The sequence below is a fragment of the Protopterus annectens genome, chromosome 12.part0 (assembly GCF_019279795.1).
Source record: "Protopterus annectens isolate FY-2018-M chromosome 12.part0, PAN1.0, whole genome shotgun sequence".
NCBI lineage: Eukaryota > Metazoa > Chordata > Ceratodontiformes > Protopteridae > Protopterus > Protopterus annectens.
In genome coordinates this window covers 608,059,325-608,081,308 of record NC_056746.1, presented here as the reverse complement: position 1 = coordinate 608,081,308, position 21,984 = coordinate 608,059,325, and the positions used below count along the sequence as shown (strand labels likewise).

General features: G+C 40.0%; 1 protein-coding gene across 2 annotated transcripts in view; it reads left to right on the top strand.

Moving 5' to 3' along the window:
- Nucleotides 1-21,984, top strand: part of TMC7 (transmembrane channel like 7) — a 689,334-nt gene that overhangs the window by 410,695 nt on the left and 256,655 nt on the right. For both annotated transcript variants that reach the window (XM_044089735.1, XM_044089734.1), the window contains exons 10-11: nucleotides 15,327-15,444; nucleotides 16,867-16,964. In XM_044089735.1, coding sequence (XP_043945670.1) covers nucleotides 15,327-15,444; nucleotides 16,867-16,964 — 216 coding nt within the window. The remainder of the gene's footprint in view (nucleotides 1-15,326; nucleotides 15,445-16,866; nucleotides 16,965-21,984) is intronic.

Below are 21,984 nucleotides of genomic sequence, written 5' to 3'. Positions count from 1 at the left end.
CAGCATGACCTTTAATTTATGTTTAGATGAAATTTTCATGTTGGTAGTTTTGTCCTCATGGCATTGCCTAAAAAGGCACTATGGGAGAGCCAAGAGTCTTTGCCAGGAACCTGAAGCCCAAGGGAGACAGATGCAGGCCATCTCTGGCAAAGCATCGTGGCTTGTCAGTCATGTCATCCCAGGCTGTCAGGTAATGGATCCCCTTTGAATGACACTAGAAACTAAACCAGTTGTTAAAGTCAGTCATTTTTTGTTTGTATTGAGGCATCTTTCTGGGTGATGGTAGAATGCTGCTTAAGGCTAGGGACATACCTGCCTGGGACACATACTCAGCAAGCTCGATCATGTCTCTCTTCATGTACTCCAGGGAGGTACGTCTCAAGTCATTCACTCCAATGTGGACTACATGGATGTTTCAGCAGCATTGAAAATGTCCAGTGGATTGTAGTCTTTCATGATGTCTGCCACCCATCGCTCAGCTCCAAAGTAATCTACGTCTTATTTTTTCACCATCCTGTTTTTTGAACACAGTGTTGTGGCATCCCTTCCATCTCTAACCAACCAGATGTAGGTTTGAAATCCTTAGCCCCTATGCTTTTGGCTAGTTGGTCGGCCTTTTTCCATTAACAATGGACCACTAATTGAAATTTTTTGACTTCTGGCTTGTGCAAACCAGCACAACAGGGCATCCTCAACATCTTTAGCTTTACCCAAGCTCTTGCATTTGTAATTAGGATTTTTTTTGCCACACACACTAATAATTTCTTCTCTTTTTTCCAGAATTCTTGAACTTGTGCTTTGGTGCACGCCTAACAACGTTGCAATAGAAGTCGATTTTCTTGATCATCAAGTCTTTTAATAACATCGACCCACTCTGCTAAAGTAATAGTTTTTAAAGAAGTTTCTTCGACATTCTTGTGATGTCCTTAGATAGCTCTTACTTGTTAAGCAAAAGCGTGCAGTATCCCTTGGATAACCAAGACACTTCCTGCTCCCGTAATGATCATGTAATGACACAGTACGTACACGTAAATGGGCTATGCAGTTATGGCAGAGTGAATAAGATGGCAGTGAACTTCGCGGGATTTGAGACAGATGTGCTTTAAAACAAAGTATGCAATTATCTGATGCTTTAATGCGGAATACACTGCAGTACAATTCTTTTAACTAAGAAATGGACTGAATGGACTGTATGCATTTAACCAGATTATGCTTTTATCCGATATGCTTTTAAGTGGAACCGACTGTAAATGTCATTTTTTAGTTTTTTAACAAATGAATAAGGATTGGTAGTTATTCCTTGCTGTAGAAGCTCTTCTCCATTCATGGGTTGCTTTACTGGTCCTTGGTGATGCTTTTCATTTTCCTGGTAATATTTTTTATACTATCCTCATTCTGAGGAATTCTTACCTTGCTGCACTATTTAAGGAGTTTTTTTCCTCTTGTTATAAAGTTTGTTTGCCATCTGACCTCCTGGGTGGGGTTAAATGTGTCATTTTATTTGGATGTAGTTGGGATTGCTAGATCAATGCATTTGTCTAAGTGAGCGTAAGAGTCCTTAGCTTGCCTTCACTGTGAATATGTACTTTTTCAGGGGCACAGAATTTGTGGAATTTGGAGTTTGTGGATGTTGTGTTATGTCCCTTCCCAGTCATTTCTTTATTTTCACCTTTTCTTGGTGAAATGAAGCTCACTCTACTACCCCAGTAACCAAACATAAATCCTCTTTGCCAGAAGCTGTATTCAGTCCTAAAAATAGCTCTAAGCTGTGTTCATTTGTTTTTTGACTTTTTTCAACACATTTATACCTTAGAATGAATAAGAATTTAAAGTTGTAGTGGGTAGAAATCTTTTCTACCACATCTTTGTTTTTCTTGTATTTCATAGTGAGATGCATTCTTTTTAACTGTATTTTCAGTGACAACATGCTTACTTTCTGTAGACAATGACATCTAAAGTACTTCTAGTCAGGTGTGCTTGTGGTAGTGTCACTCCATTCACATAATTAACCTTTAGACACGTGAGTTATAACAAGATGTTAATTAGATAGTAAAGGGACTATACTAAGAAGAAAAATCATAGTTCACTTACTAGCACAGTTTTCATCTGCTCATGGTCTTACTACATGAACGTTTGTGTTCTTCTGTTTCTGCTAGTTCTAGAATTCATTCTGTCAAAGTCAAATATTCAGTATATCCAGTCTGGGTTGAAGGTGTTATCGTAATTTGTCATCCCTTTCCTGATCCATTAGGAATTGATATACTCTTCAGATATGCAGGAAGTCAAAACTGTTGTGTTACTGTGTGCTAGGAGCATCAGATTATAGAATCTACGTTATGAATGAAGTAAGCAGAATGAATACATTTCTGATTTTTTTTTTTAGGTCTTTTTTCCCCCTCTGTGCTTGCAAACCACCCAGCCTCCCTTTATTTGTCTTAACCCCTTTACTCAGTTGCCACTGTAGAGTCCCACTTATGAGGGCAAGAGCTGACTTGTGGGGCCATCATACAGGCAGCCATGGAGATGGTTTGTGCCATGGCTGGCAACCCAGTAAAGAGGGCCTTTCTTTAAAGATGTTTAACCCTCTCTGCTGGTGGCTGACCTGAGCATCAGCATCACCGTGGGAACTCCTGTACCCTTTTCATGTGTGTGCATGTTCCCACTCACAATACTGGTGAGAGCTACTGTGTCTGGGCTATGAATGCCAAGGCCATGTCCCCTATCCTGGCCTTTCTGGTGCCATGCAAGCCTCCACTTGCATGGTGGCAATTGGCCTATAATAGCCATTGCTGGCACCATCTAGAATGGGTGAGCCAGTCACAATAGTCCTCCCCCTCCCAGCTTTTCCAGTGCCCAAGCTGCTGCTGTTTGACCTTCAGTATCAGTTTGATGGGCTAGTCATTCTGATAGTGTGCATAGTGCTTTTCTTTTGTGTATGGGAAAATCTTGTTAAATTCTACAGTATAGGGTGTACTAGACTAAATTCCTAGAAATCACAAAAATGAAATCTGCCTCATTAACCCCACATCCTGTACAGCTGCCCTGTGAAGTGTACCCATGTGCTTTTCTGCAAAACACAATGTTCCCATAAAGTAGAAGTATGTGCTGTGTACATTAAATACACATCTGGGCTGTTCAGTTTGGAGCAAGATCCTTTTGAAAATACATAATGATGTTCATCATTTTGATCACTGTTGCAGTAGCTTTGACTATATGGGTTATATGTCCTTCTATTCCTATGCTGCAGTATTCTAGATGTGAGATTTTCTGCCCTCAGGCAACTCGTACGTTGGCTCCGATACAAAGGCTTCAGCTTGGCTGTTGCAGTGTGCGTGGGACATCACACATATGGACATAAACCAGGGGCCATAAATGTGGTCTGCATGCACAATCCTCAGAACCTTTCGGCCACAGACGACATTCGCATCGTACGATCGCCTCTTCACAGACATCACATCTTAGAGATAAGTAACCCGTTGGGTTTCTAATTTTCTTATTTTTTTGCCGATTGTTATTGCTTACGCTTGGTTGTAGTAACCTTTAACTGATGTCAGGAAAAAAGGGAAAGTGCCGCGGACGCCAGATACCCCATAAAGATGCCCATGACAGGTGTGTTTTTTGCCTAGGCTGGGAACACGATCACTCCTCCTGTGCAATTTGTCAATCGTTTGTGGCTAAGACCCTGCATAACCGTCTGGCCGCGTTAAACCTCTACCTGGAGAGCCAGCACCTTAAGCGGTTAGCCCCTAGAATGAATCCTGCATCGGAAGCTGCACCCGAACCACCTCCGCGCAAGAAGGCCAAGTTTCCTAGGCCTTCCTTGCCTGCCTCTCTGCTTCCCGACACCAACTGCCAATCTAGAGGTTGAGGCATGCTTGGCAGATCCGTCGACTGCAGCGATGTACCTTGAGGAAGCCGTTTCACAGCCAATGACAGGCACATCCTCATAGCTTATCTAGACATCGACTACCGTTGATGTCAAGGGGAACCAGTTTCGGTGCTACCTCCGACCAGGATCCAGACTTCGGATGTGTTACTATCCAAGCCCGACACCAGGCCACTCTCTACTTCCTCCCTGGCCAAAAAGAAGCAGAAAACTAAACATACCTCCTCCTCTACAGAAGCCATACCAGACTTGCAGGTGTTCACCTTCTCTCTCATGCAGGCCTTTAGCCTCAGCCACCTCCACTCTGCCTATTCTGAGCCCTAGGCCTGCTTCTGCCTCTTCTCTCCCACACATGACCCCTCATGCCAGGTAACAAGAGCATGATTCTTCCTTCTCATCCTCCGAAGAGTCCATTTCTTATGTTTCCCAAATTGCTTCCCCCCAGGAATATTATTGTCCTGATGAGGAATTTATGGAAGGGGATTCCCCTCCTGAGGATATTACTTTTGGTGAGACCATCACCAAGATAAGGATTACTTTAAATGGGATACATCCCAAATGACTGACATTCAAAAAAGGTATTTTGAGCTGCTGCAGGTAGAATCGCCTTCCCCTTCGGCGGCCCCCATGGTTCTACCTGCTTATTTGAATGCCTTCAACTCAGCTTCTAAGGCCTCAGACTCCCAGCCTCCGGCCCATAAACATCCTGACCGCTTCTATAAATTACCAGAGGACCAGAAATTCTTGATTAAACCACCCTTGGTGGACCCAGCTGTGATTGCCACCACTGCAGATAACCAATTTTAGACTGCTGCCTCCTGCCTCCCTCCTACCCGCAGATAAAGATTGCAAGTATATGGATAGGATGGGAAGGAAGGCATACATTTCTTCCACTTTGGTTTTCATAGCCATAAATTATCATACCCACATGACCAAATATGCATTAGACTTGGTCTCTGAAACCTTCTCCATGCTGGCATCTTTGCCTGACAGTCCCATTAAGACTGACATTACCTCCAAACTTTTCTTGGTGCAACAGGTAGCCAGGCATTCCATCAGATGCAGCTACGATGCTGCAGAACCGTCCACCAGGTCTGCAGCATCTGCTTCTGTCCTCAGGAGGTACTCCTGGCTAAGACTCCAGAACCTCCCTGAGGATTTCAAGTCTAAGATCTTGGATGTCTCTCCGAACCACAATGTCCTTTTTGGTAAACTATCGGCATACATTTTTAAAACTCTGCAGGAAAAAAGCAATGGACTACAGGACATCAATCATCTTTTGGTGTCACCCATTCCCAAGTATTATAGGAACTACCCTGTTATGGCCACCTTTGTGAGATGTAATCCTCACCCCTCTGCCTCCTCTTCCAGGTCTAGGGGAGGGGCTAGAAAACTTACCACCTTCAGACCCTCTGCTCCACCACATCAACCCAGACAATCCTTTTAGGACAGAGGAAGCCCCAGTATTGCATGACTGCCTTACCCACCTACCTGTCTCGGCCCGCCTCTCCCACTGTGTTCCCCTTTGGAAATCCATCACTACAGACCAATGGGTCTTAACCATTATCCAAAAGGGTGCTTCCTATCCTGGAAAGAAAAAACACCCAGAAAAGGTACCCCCCCCCCCCAAAAAAAAAAAAAAAACAGGCCCATCTCATGCCACAAGTTCTGGCAGACCTTCTAAAGCTAGGCACCATAGAACCTGTCCCCCCAGGACAGGAAGGAAAGAGTTTCTACTCCCGTCTCTTCCTGGTCCCCTGTCCTACCTAAATCTTCACCTTCAGATACCTTCCTTCAAAATGCTCTCTGTCCCCCACCCTGCTGCCTCTAATTCCAGCCAATGCTTTCATGGCCACCCTGGACCTAAAGGAGGCCTACCTACACATACCCATCAGGAATTCCCACAGAATTCCTGCATTTCTCTGGACCTGCCTCTCATTTCCAATTTATTGCCTTGCCCTTTGGTTTATCCATGGCTCCCCGAGTCTTTACAAAGTGCTTAGCCCCAGCAATTGCCTTCTGCAGAACTCAGGGTATACAGATTTATCCTTATCTGGACAACATCCTGATTCTGGCAGAGTCCAGAGATGCTCTCTCAAAGCATCTACACTTCACCGTATCCCTTCTGCAGAATCTAGGCTTCACCATCAACTTCCACAAATCCTCCCTGATCCCAGACCAGGACAAGATTTTCCTAGGCTGCAGAATCAGAACAGACAAAATGAAGATCTTTCTCCCACAGGTCAAGGTTATTTCTCTGACTTCCCACTTCCAGGAAGCCCTACTATCCCAAAAGGTGACGGCAAGGCAATTTCTCCTTCTCCTGGGTTTAATAGCAGCGACCATCCCCATGCTACCACTGGCAAGAATGCACATGCACAAGCTACAGTGGTACCTCAAAAACATCTGGTCCCAACAGCTACATCCCCTAGAACAAGTCATTCCTCTCCTTCCCTGTCTAAAAACAGAAATCAGCTGGTGGATCCTGCAAGTCCAACTAAACCCAGGGCTCCCACTACAACCCCCCACCCCAACCCAAATAATGCATACAGATGCCTCAGATTCAGTTTGGGGGCAACTTTGGCATCTTACAGGATTCAAGAAAAGTGGCATCCCTCTCTTCAGGCCAAGCACGTCAATAATCAGGGAAATGACAGCAGTCTTCTTAGCTCTAAAGACCTATACCCCCCTTCTGGTTCCAGGGATGCTCCTGATTGTGACCGACAACACCACAGTGATGTGGTGCCTCAACAAATAGGGAGGAACAAAGGCCTATCAGATGTGCAGACTAACCCTGCTGATGTGGGACCTAGCCTCTCCTCACAATTTAGTCCTGCAGGCGGCCTACATCCCCTCACAGGACAACCACCAAGCAGATTTCTTGAGCAGGACCTCCTCACCTCAGCACGAATGGATGCTGAATAGGGAGGTCTTCTTTGACATAGTCCACAGGTGGGGTGCTCCACAAATAGACCTGTTTGCCTCCTCCCAGAACAGGCAACTGCAGACCTTCTGCTCAGAAACCCACTCCCCTCTAGCATGGAGAGTGGACGCTTTCAGCATCTCTTTGGAGGGGTAGTTCCTTTATGCCTTCCCCCCATTCCCAGTGATTCAGAAAGTCCTCCTGAAAATACAGAAGGACAAACCAAAACTCTTGTTAGTGACTCCCTACTGGCCAAGGCAGCACTGGTTCCCCCTACTTCACAAGCTAGCCAAGGGCAATCACTTCAAGTTACCCTTCAAGGTGGACCTACTGACACGAGACAGAGGAACTCTCCTACACCCACACTTACAGATATTGACCCTCACTCTGTGGGTGATCCCTTTCAGACGCCACTACTCAGAGGATGTGTTTTCTGTCCTAAGTGAGGCAAGGAAACCTATCACCAGAAAATCTTACCTGGCTAAGTGGGAAAGATTTACTAAACTGTGTTTGCAGAAGGGACGGGACCCTTGCTCTGCGGAGGTCCCCCTGGTTCTGAACTACGTGTGTCACTTGATTAAAAGTGGGCTCTCTTCTTCTTCTGTAAAAGTTGCAGGCCTTAATGGCCTGTCCCCCCTACACCATCTTCCACAAAGACAGGGTCTCCCTGCGAAACAACCCCTCCTTTATGCCCAAGGTGGTCAATGACTTGTCTCGAAACCAATCCATCCATCTACCCACCTTCTTTCCCTCACCCACTAATGAAGGGGAGAGGATTCTGCACTCCTTGGACATGCACAGGCAACTAAGGTTTTACCTGAACAAGACCAAAGCCATTAAGAAAACTGACCAGCTTTTTGTCTCCTTTCACCCCAGAGCCCCGGGCAAGGCAGAATCCAAGCAAACCATCACATGCTGGATTAGGAAAGCTATTTGCCTCTGCTACTCCCACCATAGAAAGGAACCTCCAGTGGGAATTAAGGTCCATTCCACTAGAGCTGTGGCCACCTCCAGGGCCTTCATAAAAGGCCTAGACACAGCATCCATTATGGAAGCAGCCACATGGGCCACTATCCACACCTTCACCAAGCATTACAAACTTGACCAAGTTTCCAGAGCTAGGACAGGATTCACCAGGGCAATCCTGCAGGGTCTTGTAGGACCCTCTTCATCTACCACCACCCTCTCATCCGCATAAGCTGTGGTACGCTCCCACATCTAAAATACTGCAACATAGGAATAGAAGGACATAAAATAGTTGTGTAAAATCTTACCATAACCATCAATGTCCTTCTCTTCCATGTTGCGGTATTCCTTCCCACCCACCAGTTCCCCCAGGTCCTTTTCCTTTACCTGTCCTATCCATACTACAGTAGGACACCAGGTCACACACTGAAAACCACTGGCATTCTTCCTGCTGGCCCTTATTCTCTGCCTGCTGGCCTTCAAGTTCTGAGGATTGTATGTGCAGACGTCACATTTATGGCCCTACATGTGGTGTCCCACACACACTGCAACAGCCAAGCTGAAGCTTTTGTATAAGAGCCGACACGAGTTGCCTGAGGGCAGAAAATCCCATACTGCAACATGGAAGAGAAGGATATCTATGGTTATGGCAAGATTTTACACAACTATTCTATCCTGCCAGAGCTATAACAGTTGGGCAGCTTCCAAAGCTTCAGGGCACCTTCCACACACTCAGATTACCAGGCAGTTCAAACCGAGCTAAGACAAGTTTGGATGCCAAGCCTTCTGGAGCTTTACTGCTGCCGAAGAGTACTCTCCTTTGAAGCTTTTTAGGATCAGTGGTCATCATGTGCTGTTCCTTTGCTGGACAGATACAATACCTTTGGGGTAAAAATTCCATGTTCTTGTTTGTGTTGCTGTTTTTTCACTTTCTTTTTCAGGAATGTTATTTCAAAGCTAGGCATGACAGTTGTGGTACAAAGTAACTGAAAACAAATTTTCTGTGGATAATTTGTTTTATTTACTTTGATGGTGCTGGCAAAGTGTTTGAAGTGTTTTTACTGTATTTTTTTCCTGTCAAAAAAGTAACTTTTGTACACTGGTAGTGTGTATCAGCATTTGCTGCTTATCTTCCCCAGAAAACAAGCACCATTTTAGGTTTGACCATGGAACAGGCTACCAATTTCATGGTCTGCTCTTCTAGCCACATAAAGAAAAAATTAAGCAAACAGCCTTTGCCACCACAGCAGACTAGCAAGTTGCTTCAGCAGCAGGTAGGTGACTCTGCAGTAGTCAGTTGTACCTCAGGCCACTCATCTTTTACTCCAGGTCCTCTGGTGTAGCACCTACAGCCACTATTGACCAGGGGTTGGACACATCCTGTGCAGCTGTTGTGACCCATCAGTGGGCAAGGGAGAAATGCTCTTGTCGGTCCTAGGAGAGGGAACAGTGAAAGTTTCCCTGTTCAGTGCTAATACCCATCCCTGTTGCCATTAGTAACATGGTTGGCCCCATTTTGAATGTCAAAAAGAAGCAGAAAAGTAAGTGTGTTATCTACTCCTCCTCAAATTTCTTTGAATGAGAGTAGTTTACTGGGTCTGGCTCAGGCTTCAAATTAGGCTGTTGCTCCTTCTTGTAAAGTAGCTCCTGGTAAAAGAAAGAGAGAGACTTCTTTTCCTAAAGAGATTCAAGCTTCCGAATCTGAACAGGAAGATGTAGGGGTGGATACTTTGGTTTCCCTTAGATTTCTGATTCAGACTCCAAGGAGAGCTCTGTTTCTGATTGGCATGTATCTGTCCAGACACATGCAACAACTGGAACGCCCACAGAGATACCTTACTAAACGGATACAAGGCCTAAACATGTCCTACGTGGACTGACTTAAAGCCCTGTCACTGTACTCTGTATCCTACAGACTGCTAAGAGATGATCTGTGTGTAGCATAGAAAGCATCCTTTAACCCATTACTGATGTATCCACTGTACATCAGCAAGTCAGATGTTCTCAGAAATAATCTTTCTATGGATATATAAACCTTTTCTGCAATATCAACATAATGGTTTGGAGTGGTAGGTATATTTCTCAGAGGACACCACTGCTGTGGAACAGACTCCCCATCCACTTAAAACAAAGTTCATCCTTGTCCATTTTCAAGTACAGCTTAGATTTATGGATAATAAACAGTAAATTTACTCCAGGACACCCCCTGTACTACTGATGGACAGATGCAGCTCCTAAATGCTTTTTCCCATGCATAGGTCCCCTCAGATTATCTATGGTATAATCCCAGTTACTCTTATTAGGGTTAATATATAATTATCAACCACAGGATTGGTAAGGCTAATCTATAACCAAATGGGATAGGTTCTTTCAAGTGCAGAAGGAGAAATTGACTAGGCTTAAAATAGCTCACAAGGGCAGCTAGCCTATTAACTATGAATCTGTGAGCACAAGGTAGGGATTTAAGGGGCATATGAGAACACTTTTATTTGCAATAAATACAAGTTAACAAGAAAGGATTATTTTTTGGTCAATGTCATCTAGCTGTTTTGTTTAACCCACAAATTTAAACTGTTTATATGCTGCCTGTTCTCCAATTCATCTATTTTCTGCTTTAGATGCCCAGTTAAGAACTTGGTGTTCCCTCTTGAAGACCTCCTTCTGTGGAGATGGAATGCATTCAGGGAGATTGCAGTTTCAAGAAGAGGTGATTTAGCTGGTCATACACTGATGTCCTCCTTGTTTCCGTCTGCAGTGTTTTTTTTTTTTTTTTTAACTCTATGGATTAAAGCACCCAGGCTGTCCATTTTTCAATCAAATTATGCAGTTATAGTGCATCTGTCAGGCCAACCTCATGGTCACCAAAGCCCAGCAATTGCATTATATTTGCAATTTTACCCTGGTGTTACTGAAGTTGATGGCTGTGTAGGTTTATCTGTTGTTCACATAACTTGGTAACACTGTTTAAAGCTGCAGACAAGTTTAATGGGTACAACTTTAACTTGTGGCAGTGACTGGCAGCTATCCCATCTGAGTGTTTGTTCTTTTAGTTTCCTTGGTATTTAGTGTGACATTTGGTTCACTATTTAATTTTTAACAGTCTAAGGCTAGATAACTGCTGTAGCAGATTCTGGGACATTTGGCATCTGAATTGGATGCAAACACTATAAACATTAAACATTAAATGTTAGAGGATCAGCAAAAGTGGTGTCACATGCTAGGATCTAAATTTGGGCAGGTCGGTCAGTAGATTATTTCTGGTAAAAGAGCAATGTTTCAAAACTTTGGCACCCAAAGTAGCAGAAATAGTATTAGCATTTTTGCACCTAAACAGCAATATTAGATTTTTAACCTTTACCCAACTGAAAAGATATTAAATTTCATGAGGGTCCAGAAACCCTGCCAACATTTTAGTGAAAGATCTTTGTATGTGCTCCAATTTCTTAATCTCTAAAAAGCTGCAAATACAAAAAAGATCCACAATACTCCGTTACGGATTTTACTGGTCATAGAATATGACCTACTAGAGAAGCAACACCTGATGTTACCGAAGATGCTTTAACACCTGCTCAGCACAGAAGAAATATGTTCATTCAATTTTAAATTAACATCAACTTCAGCAATACCAAAGTCCTTCAGAGTCCACCTGAGAAAGGATCTAACCATCTAGGGAGTATGGATATCTACAGTTATGTTTACCAAAATGTATGACTGAGCATTTCTTAGCAATAAATGTTAGACCATTGAACAAGAAGATATACATGCTCTGCAGACTCCTTTGTTTAGTAATATTTGAGATGATACTCCCAACCTTTGCATCATCACCAGATTTACCAAACCAATCTTTGATTATGGAAAGTGTCATAAAAATTCCAGACAGGATGGGGCTTAACTGTGCCAAGAGATTTTTTTATCAACTTCATAGTAAACATTGGACATTGGCCAGAATCAAAGATGGTATAAGAATCATTATATAATCACCACTTCCAGTGGTCCTAAATAAGTTACCACAAAAGTTTCTTAGAAATACATTATCTAATGTACTAGGGTAAGTAACAAAGTATTTGTCAACATTCAAGAAACAGAAACTGCTTCTTTCCTATAGCCCCTGAAATGCTCATACAGTCCTTTATTATTAGTCAAATATTTTACTAATCTAATTTCATAGTGCTTTATATTTTTCGTTATCAATCTTCTATAATCTTGTCAAGACTCTAGTAGTTTTTTCTGTCCTTTATACATGGAGATTTCTTATAATGCCTCAAGTAATTTCCCAGAAATCTTTTAATTCTTTCAGGCCATTATTGTTGAACAAATATGCATAGTGTAATTTCCATCTGTTGGTAGGATCATGTTTTCCAATTAAAAAATTAACAAATCCATAAAAGCTCACCCAGTTTTCACTGACTATCAGTATCATTCATTATATCTCTCTACCTCCATTGCTCTAATTCACCCTTTATAGCATTGTTATCAGCACTATAATACCTCCTATAAGAAACTTCCTCATGACATTGTTTATTGATATCAGAAACAGTCTCACATATAATGCAGTTATGATTAGAATTCCCAGTACCAGGTTCAGCATAACACATTTTAACCTCAATTTTTTTGCCTAACTATATACAATCTGCAACAGTAGTCAACCTAGTGGCCTCATTAACTACTTAGTTGTATTGGAATATTAGACTGTCCTCAATAATCTTCATTAACCTTGACTGATATCTTTGCTAAACTTGAGTATCAGATAACAGTAAAATATTTGTTGGGACAGTAGAAAAAAGCCACATCCTCACGGTCCTGGTCTATGAAAATTCTAGCAGATATCCATTCTCCTGTATCTTCATATAGTAACATTCTAGATGCATATTGTTGAGCCTCATGAGTAGAAGTCCCATCGCCTTTATTATCATTTCTGTAGTAGTGATGAGCTACAAACTAACAAAAAGGGAGGGATTTTTTATTATTAAACCATGTTTAAGTTAGCATAAGTAAATTGCATTTTTCATTAGATAACCTCACTTGTAGTTCACCATGTTTATTATTTTGACTTCTTAAATATGTAAGAGAAACCTAAATTGTTCACAGGACTCGCCTAAATTTTTCTTTAACAATATATCCAATCTAAAAAAGATTTAATCACCAAGGTTAATGGCATTATGTACAATTCTGTCACCTTGATTTCCTTAATGGATATCATCAGTACCAAAACATTCCTGCTTCCCCACAGTCTTCCCACATAGTAAGCATCTTTATACCATTTGAAAAGCCTGTCTCCTTATATTATTAGTAATTTGTCTGGCTTGAAACAAATAAATATTAGATAACCTTCCAATGGCAGTAAGTCACAAAAAGTAACATGTTGCTTACCTTTGTACTAAGAGATATATTTTCTCTAACATTTATCTGAGTCACCCTGATTTGCTCTTCCTAAATCAGTACTACTATCCATAAGTATCACCAAATCATGTTTTTTTTTTAACTTTTACATGTGAAATATCCCCAATTTGTTTTGCTATCTGACATTTTGCATCCTCTTGAACGTGACACAGTGATCCTATTTCTTTCTTTCCTAGGCAAAATATTCCTTAACCATAACATGGTAACTCCAATAAGACTTTTCTATCAATTTTGGAGAATCGTTTCATACACGCACATTGTTATCTGTACCTGATTAACTGAGGGCTGAATATCAAAATTATTTTCATTCTGCAGGATGTTTTTTGATGCAATCTCATCCTTTGAATTCCCACCCAAAGCTGTCACTCGTTTCCTTCTTTCATTTTCTATAACCATGTCTACTTTTCCATTAAACTTTGTTTTATCCCAGAGATTTTTATGGTCAAGAACTCATTTTAAACTATTTCCTGACTGAATAATCTCTGTTACACATACCTTATCTGACCTAAAATCATTTCTCCTATCCTTGGAAGGTTTATCATTTCCATTAGAAGTTAGCATATCCTCCTGAGTCTTCATTGTATCAAAAGTCTAATTTCCCAGTTTATTAACTTGCATACTTATGTCCCCTGTTAATTTTTATATAACTTGCATCAGATGCAAATTTGTATCCATTGTCAAAGTAACCCTGCGTTTGTCCCTGCCTCCCTACTCATTTCTTCTGATAAATCGGGGTATCTTAACACCAGCTACTAATTTATAGCCTTTATTTGGATTTACTTGTATCTCCCTGTCTACAGAAGGCAATTATGCCCAAAACATTTGTAATTTTGCATTCTTAGGAACAGAAATTAAAAAAAAAAATCAACTTCCAACAGAGGAGTTATGAGAACACTAATACCAAAGCTGTTAAGTAAGCTAAATCCCTGTACTTGGCATACATTTACTTCACTTGATAGATTAGATCTGTCTGTACAATACATTTTGCATTTAGTGCATTGTATTAAAAACCCTCTTTCAATCAAATCCAATTAACAGTGTTCATCCATTTGTTCCATCCTACTTTATAGTAAGTTTGTAAAACTGATATCATAACAAAGAGAAAATAAAAGTGCAGTTAGATAAGAGAGTACAATGCAATATATGCAAATAGATAAAAAGCAATACTAACCAAGACTGTACAACACAATGTATACAAGTGAAACTATATAGGGCATTGGAAATGTAAGACATCAGTTAAATCACACTGTACAAGTGTCAAGTTTTCCCCAACATGCACCAACTTCATAGCTGGAATAGTTTTGTGGGACTCAAAAATGTTTCTTCCTTTATCTTGTCGGTTTCATGATGTCTGTCCTTTTAATTCCAGCAAATTACACATTAGCAAACTGTTTTTATTAGTAGTTTTGTATTATGTCTGGTATACACTAATGAAGCAACCATATCCCAGTAGTTTCAGTCCCTTTATTCCAGAAAAACATGGTCACAAAATTAACTTTAAATTTATGAAAATAATCGGTCTTAAAATTGCTGTTGGTGTTGACATTGTTTTCCTTTTTAGCAATTTCATAAAAGTTTCATTTAATCTTGGAGTCTTGAACTGTCATTACAAATGTCTTCTGTAGGAGTCCAGATCAAGTTGTACAAGTCTGAGCTTTGAAAACCCATAAGATTTACCCAAAGTAAAGCCCTTGTATGTCAACTCCTGCAAAATCCATTGCACCATAAATGCACTACATTGACTGTAATAGCATTCTCTTCATACATTTGTATTACTGGGGCAAAGGACTACCACTTTTCTCTGCTGTAGCTTCATAATCATTTACACACATCATTCTTCTTATTTTTTGATTGTAGACTTGATCTATGCTAAGCCTCACCCCCCTGCATGCCACACCTCCTGCTAGTTATACTAACTCTGAGATCGTACAGTGTTGGGGAAAGAGCATATTACCCAACCCAGGGAATTGTGCGATCTCTCATACCTGTTGACCATCTGATTAGTGTACTAAATTTAGCTAAGTGTTAGCTTCCTGGATGTCATGAACATAGCAAATGCTTGTATTGATGATTGATGTACTTTGGATGACTGGGTAAAAGTATGCAATGATGAACTCCTACTCTTTTTTTTTTTTTTTTTTTTTTTTTTAGATGTGTTTTTGTACGCCTGGCTAGCATTGGTGTCCTTCTATTTACATTATGGTCCCAGATTACATCGTGCTCACAGATGAATTGTGCCCCATGTGGATACAATTATACACTTTATCCTGTAAGTAGACTGTCTTCATGACTTTTTATTACTAGACCGGATGCGTTGTCATCGTAATTGTTTTTTAATAGTTTTAAGTTTTCTTATTCTGTATGAGCAGTTTTCTCCAAGTAGTATTGTTACTTCTTTAGGTATGAACAAAACAGAAAAAAAAAGTTTGTTCTGCTCTTAAACATTACCAGTACATTCTGAGAATCAGACTAAGATAGGACTAAAAATTGGACCACAGAGTCCAAGAAGTAGAATGGGATAAAGCAACAGCTGACAATGAAGGCAGAACTGGGCTGGTGTATTTAAAGCATCATTTTTGGCTTTTCTTCTAACAAATACTTCTGTAGCTGTATTAAATTTGCAGATGTCTGTTTTCTTCAGTGCATGACTTGCAGTGGGCTCCTTTTATTTTGTTCTGATTGTAAAGATCTTGTTTTCTGTTTGACCATCTCACCAGCTCATTTTTGGCTTCAGTGGGACTTAATTGTGTTGGTTTAAATACCAACAGCATCCAAAATTGTAGGCCTTAACAGTGGCATGTTTAGTATCTTTACTGTTATTTAGAGTCGGATGACTTTCTATAGTCGGATGACTTTCAAGAATTTGCTTGCAGATTAAAGGCTGAATCTTTATTAAAGGTAAGTGATACTGATGAAATTATATGTGCAACTGTTCATAACTGCAGAAGTAGTTATTTGACACTTCCTAGAGGTATGGGAGTAAATCACCTGGGCTTTCCATTTTGTATTGGAGGATTGGTGTAGAGTAATGCACAGCCCCGGGGATATTAAAATGTGACTTGACAAGCTGCTTGTGAACTGATTTGCATTAAAGATAGAGAATGCCAAATGCTGTTGTATCTGCTTACCTGCCTTTTACCTTCATATCCATTCCAAAACATTTTTTCTTCCTTAGGGGCCCTGACTTATATTCTGTTTTGTAATATCATTCATAGATTTTTCTGCTGAAGTGGATAATAACTGGCTGTTGGCATCTGTTGTTATCAGACCTGTCGTTGTTACAAGATTATTTAACTTAATGAAGTATTAATTTTTAAGACTGCAGCAGCATAACCACTCGATAGGAAACCCCCCCCCCCCAATACTTGATTGCGTTCTGAATCCAAGAAAAATGTAAAATTTTCAAATAGGGTTATTTACTCCCTGATCTGTTCAGCAATTGTTCCAGAATGTTTGGCTGAACTGAATGTTGTATTTTAAAACTATAGCAACATAACCATTTAGGAGACCTTACCCCTTAGTCACATTTGTTTATACCAAAAATGTAGTTCACAATTTATGAAATGCTTTAGTAAAGCAAAATATCAAATTATGCATGTTTCAAGTAGTTTTGATAAATGTTTGTAAAAGTATGAAAACTTTTTTTTTTTCTGTGACCTAGTATTAATGAGCTTTACTATTGATTTTACAGTGCTGGGAAACTCGAGTTGGTCAAGAAATGTATAAGCTGATGATGTTTGATTTCATAGTAATTGCTGCAGTTGCTCTTTTTGTTGAATTTCCTCGAAAGTAAGTTTACTCTTTTCTTCTTAAAAAACAGAATCTTTTATTACTGGACATTTCTATTCCTATGTAAGATGAGCATCATTTCTGACTGGGTTCTTCGAGCATGGAAAAGGATACTACATATTCAGGTGTACATATGGCATTTCACAGGTTTTTATATCATGAACTGTATGAGTAATACTAGTGTAGTTTGCAGGATAGTTCATTAGGAGTGCTACAGACAAATGTTTTTTTCCACCTATATCTGACTCATTGTTATATTTAGAAAAACTCTGTACCTATGTACTTTGCATATCTGTAAAATGTCCTTTCCTGGTAGAGGAAGATTTTGATCTGTTTGCAAATGTGTCATCATAATGTCATTTCCTCTGTTTTTACTCACAGACTTAACAAAACTGTTTACAAACTTAACTAATATTACAGTGTATTGAAGATAACCTGATTGTATTATGGCCTGTTTTGGAAGACTCAATATAAGAGTGTTGACTAATTTCAGTAAAGATGGGAGTAGTTATTAACAAAATGATTGGATTTCAAAATGAGTCCTTTATTAGTTTAAGAAAAGAGGAAGTAATTGAGGTAAAAAATGTAACTTTGTGAAGAAATTAACCTTGGACAAATGGCAAGTTATGGAAGAACAAAATAGTTATTGCTTTCAGTGCCGCTTTATTTAATGTAAACAAAAGTTCTGCATTTACCATGATGATAGATTTGGAGTAGCAGGCCCATCCTTGTTAAAGGCTGGATTTTATCTTTCAGGTGTTGCGCAACTCGGCTTCTAAATCTTTCTCAGCCTATTAAGTCCACATATTGCACTGTCTTGGGACATTTTCTTTAGCTGTCTGGGGACCCATGAAAAGCAGATGTAAACACAAAGACAAACCTGTAAACCAAGTAAGCAAGTGGTGGAGGAAGGAGGGTAGAAATGTAAATAAAGATGCACCTTCACTTTTTGTGTGTAACATGAGTAAATCCATTCCTGATAACAGTAGGACACAGTCCAAAAATTATCTTTTTGGATGATCTACCTCATACGAATATATATCTAATAAATGTGAACCCTAAAGGAAGACCTACACCTGAATATCACAAACAGCTTACATTATCTTATACAAGAAAACAATGAATAACTGGCTAAAAATATTCCAAGATAAACTTTAGTAAAGCTCTAGCACCTCAACATACAAGCCTTCTAGAAGGAAAAGAGAAAAATAATAAAAATAATAAAGGTGTGTGTGTGTGTGTGTGTGTGTGTGTATGTATGTATATATATATATATATATATATATATATATATATATATATATATATGGATCTATATGAGTTCGTCGACAAGTCATAAGAACGACACTCACTTGTTCGACACGACATCATCGACTGTTCCTACTATCGATAAGTCAGGTATACGATCTTCCCCCTTGCAGGACCCATGTTAGCACTTGTTTCTGTGTTGACACGAGTAGGGTGTTACGTGACTCTGTACAATTTACCTTAACACAGAAACAAGTGCTAACATGGGTCCTGCAAGGGGGAAGATCGTATACCTGACTTGTCGATAATAGGAACAGTCGATGATATCATGTCGAACAAGTGAGTGTCGTTCTTATGACTTGTCGACGAACTCATATAGATCCATATATATATATATATATATATATATATATATGTGTGTGTGTGTGTGTGTGTGTAAACTCAGAACAGAACACTTGATCATTGAAACAGTAAAGCAATTATTTAAATTACATACTTCCAAATACATTCTGTACTCAAGCTCGAAGGCTTTAAAGTGCCATACTTTAAAATGCAAATGGATTTCTTATACAGTAATTTATTTTTAAGTAGCACATTTTCCCATACCTAACTACTGCCTGTTCCAGGATAGTAGCTTGTAAACCCAAAGGGTCACCCTGATGATATAACTTAAAGTGCAGAGCAATAGGGCTGTCAAGGCTCTGCTTCCTGATATCCCTAATATGTTCTTTTAACCTAAGCTTAAAGGCTCTTTTACTTTCATCCACATAGAAAAGGTTACAGGGACATTTGAGGGCATAAATAGTACCTTCAGTATTACATGTAAATCTATTGACTGGCTTAAATGTAACATATTTGATATTAAAAAAGGAACCTACAACAAACTGGCAGAAGGAACCACCACCACAGGGAAAAGAACCTGTTAAGGAAGGATATCTGTATATAGCCATAGTAGGTGACTGAAAACTGCAGTGTACCAACATGTCCCCCAAACTCTTACTTCACCTGTAAGAAATAAAAAGAAACCTATGTAATATTGAAGAAAGTTCACAATTTCTCAACAAAAAAATCCCAGTAGTATCTAACAAGATCAATCAACTTTTCACTAAACACACTATAGATCATAACAAAATACATATTCCTCTTATCTGCACCACTATCAAAAAGGGACAGTCTGTTAGTCTAGCATGGCAGTTTAGATATCTGTCATCATTATTCTGTTCCTCCATAGCTTTCTGAAATGAAGTCTCAACCACATTCTTTTCATATCCCCTAGATAGTTTCTTATACAGAGAGCTGCTGCACAAATCGCATCCAAAACTACATTGCAAAAAAGCTTGAGACATAGCCACTGCTGTTGGAGAGTAGCTCTCTTTTCAGTAGTGGCTGTCACCATGAATGCCACCTTGCAAGGGCAGGCCTTATGTTTTTCCATAACAAAGTTTAATACAGTCAATCAATCACTTAGCTAAGGGTAGTTTGGATACTTTACAAACAAGCTTGTCTTTAGAAAAGAATGTGAACAGTTGAGGATACTTTGCTGAATTTGATAATGTCTTCATAGAATCTCAGTTGTGTGTACATATCCATTCAGTCCAATAGACACTATCCTTTGTTAGAGTAGTTGGAGAAGACAGGCTGAAGTTCAATTCAGTAGCTACCTTGTACATTAAGGAAGAACTGGCACAGTGGGGCATTCTGTCCTTATAAAAAAATAAGTAAGGAGGGCGGACCGACAAGAACTGTAGCTCTGAATTTCTTCTGGCTGAAGTGTTGGCCAGTACTAAGAGAATTTTCCAGGATAAAAATGTCACTTCTACACAAGATGCTGATTCATAAGTGGTAAGTATGTTTCTGTAGCACAAAATACAAATCCTGCAGAGGGACAGGATCTGTAAGATGATGTCTTAGAAGAAAGACATTCTTCAGAAAGGATTTTTTGTACTTCTGTGGAAACCGGAGATATGAAATTAGAGCTCTCAAAGAAACTGGATAGTGTAGCTAGACGTGCTTTTACAGATAAGCATCATTAGTGATATGTGTGATACTCATGTAATTTGTAGGATAGTTCATTAGGAGTACAACAGATGAATGCCCCCCCCCCCCCCATTCATTTCACTATTCATAGTTATAGTTGGAAAAAAATGTGTTGCTTACATGTCTGTAAAGTAAAAAAAAACAGATAAAACAACACGAGGATGACCAAAAGCCCTTCTGTAGACACAGTAATCCAAAATGAAAAAAAACAAAAGTAGGGCTACCACGGCTCCTAGCATAAAACTTTAATAAAGTGCACACAGAATAAGTACTTTCTGAAATAATTCTTTCATCACATCCAACACAATAAAATACAAACTCTGAAGGCACATATTTAAAACTCAAAACCTCCACCATAACAGGTACAAGCATGCAAAATCTGAAGGTAATGCTACTCAATGCCAGAAGTCTAGACCTCAAAATACACTATCTCGAGGCACTCCTAAAAATGGAGAACATCGATATCTATGCAGTAACTGAGACCTGGTTCAAGGCTCCAGAGAGCACCACTGCAATACCAGGCTACAACTCTTACCACACTTTGCGGCCACCAAACCAGGACCAAAACACTAAAGGTGGAGGAGTGTCCATATTGACCAAGGATATTCACACCACCAGGCTAGTTGCCCAACACAATGCATCTGAAATTCTCCAGGTGCAACTAACACTAGGTAAGACTGCAATCCAAAATTGTAGCTTGCTACAGATCCCCCACCATGCCCTCACAACACCTTTCTAAACATACTGGAAAATATTAAGATACAACCAAACAACCTAATACTGGGTAATTTCAACTACCCTGCCATTAACTGGGAAAACTACTCGTGTACCAACACCTTTGCCCAATGGTTCTTGGAATTCATAAATTCCAATGCCCTGGATCAGCTAATCCATTGTCCCACCAGAGGCTCCAATATCCTAGACCTAGTCATTACCAATATGGGAAATAGATTCTCCACCCTATTATGGTCACCTCCTAATCACCCTTGACATCCACATCCCTCCCCCACCCCCCAGTAAGGAAACCTCCATAGAAAATATCTCCAAAGCCAACTTCATGCTACTCAAGTCAGAAGTGACAAACTTCATGACACCCATGCAGACGGGAACTGAAAGTTCGACTGCTGAATCCTACACTAAGGCACTATACAAGCACATCCACTCATGCATGAATCGTGCCATCCCAAATAGAACCAAGACACTATCCTCCAAAAAACGAGCCAATCTGGTGGTAACCTGCCATAAACAAACTTTACAACAAAAGGAAGAAACTGTTGCAGAAAAGAGGAAAATCTCAGGATGCAAAAAACTCCCTTACCAGCCTCAGTAAGAAGCTGAGATCCCTCATAAAATCCTCCAAAGCTAGTTACGAAAATAAAATTGCCAAAGATTCCAAAGACAACCACAAGACATTCTATAGCTATGTCAAGAATCTAAATGGCAATGCTCAGATCTGGTCTGAGCTACAACAAAATGGCATTAAATATACTGATCCCAAGGATATTGCCAGTATCCTGGCAGATTGATTCAGTGCCAACTTCACCCCCCTCTCACCCCCTAAAGGGCCCATCTCAATACCGAATGCTTGCCAAATACCAATAATAATGGCCACATAGGTAAACGCCGTACTCTCCAAAGCTAAGAATACAGCATCCATGGGACCAGACAACATCCTGGGCTATGTACTACATGAACTACAAAATGAACTGGCACCTCACCTAAGTGTCATGTTTAA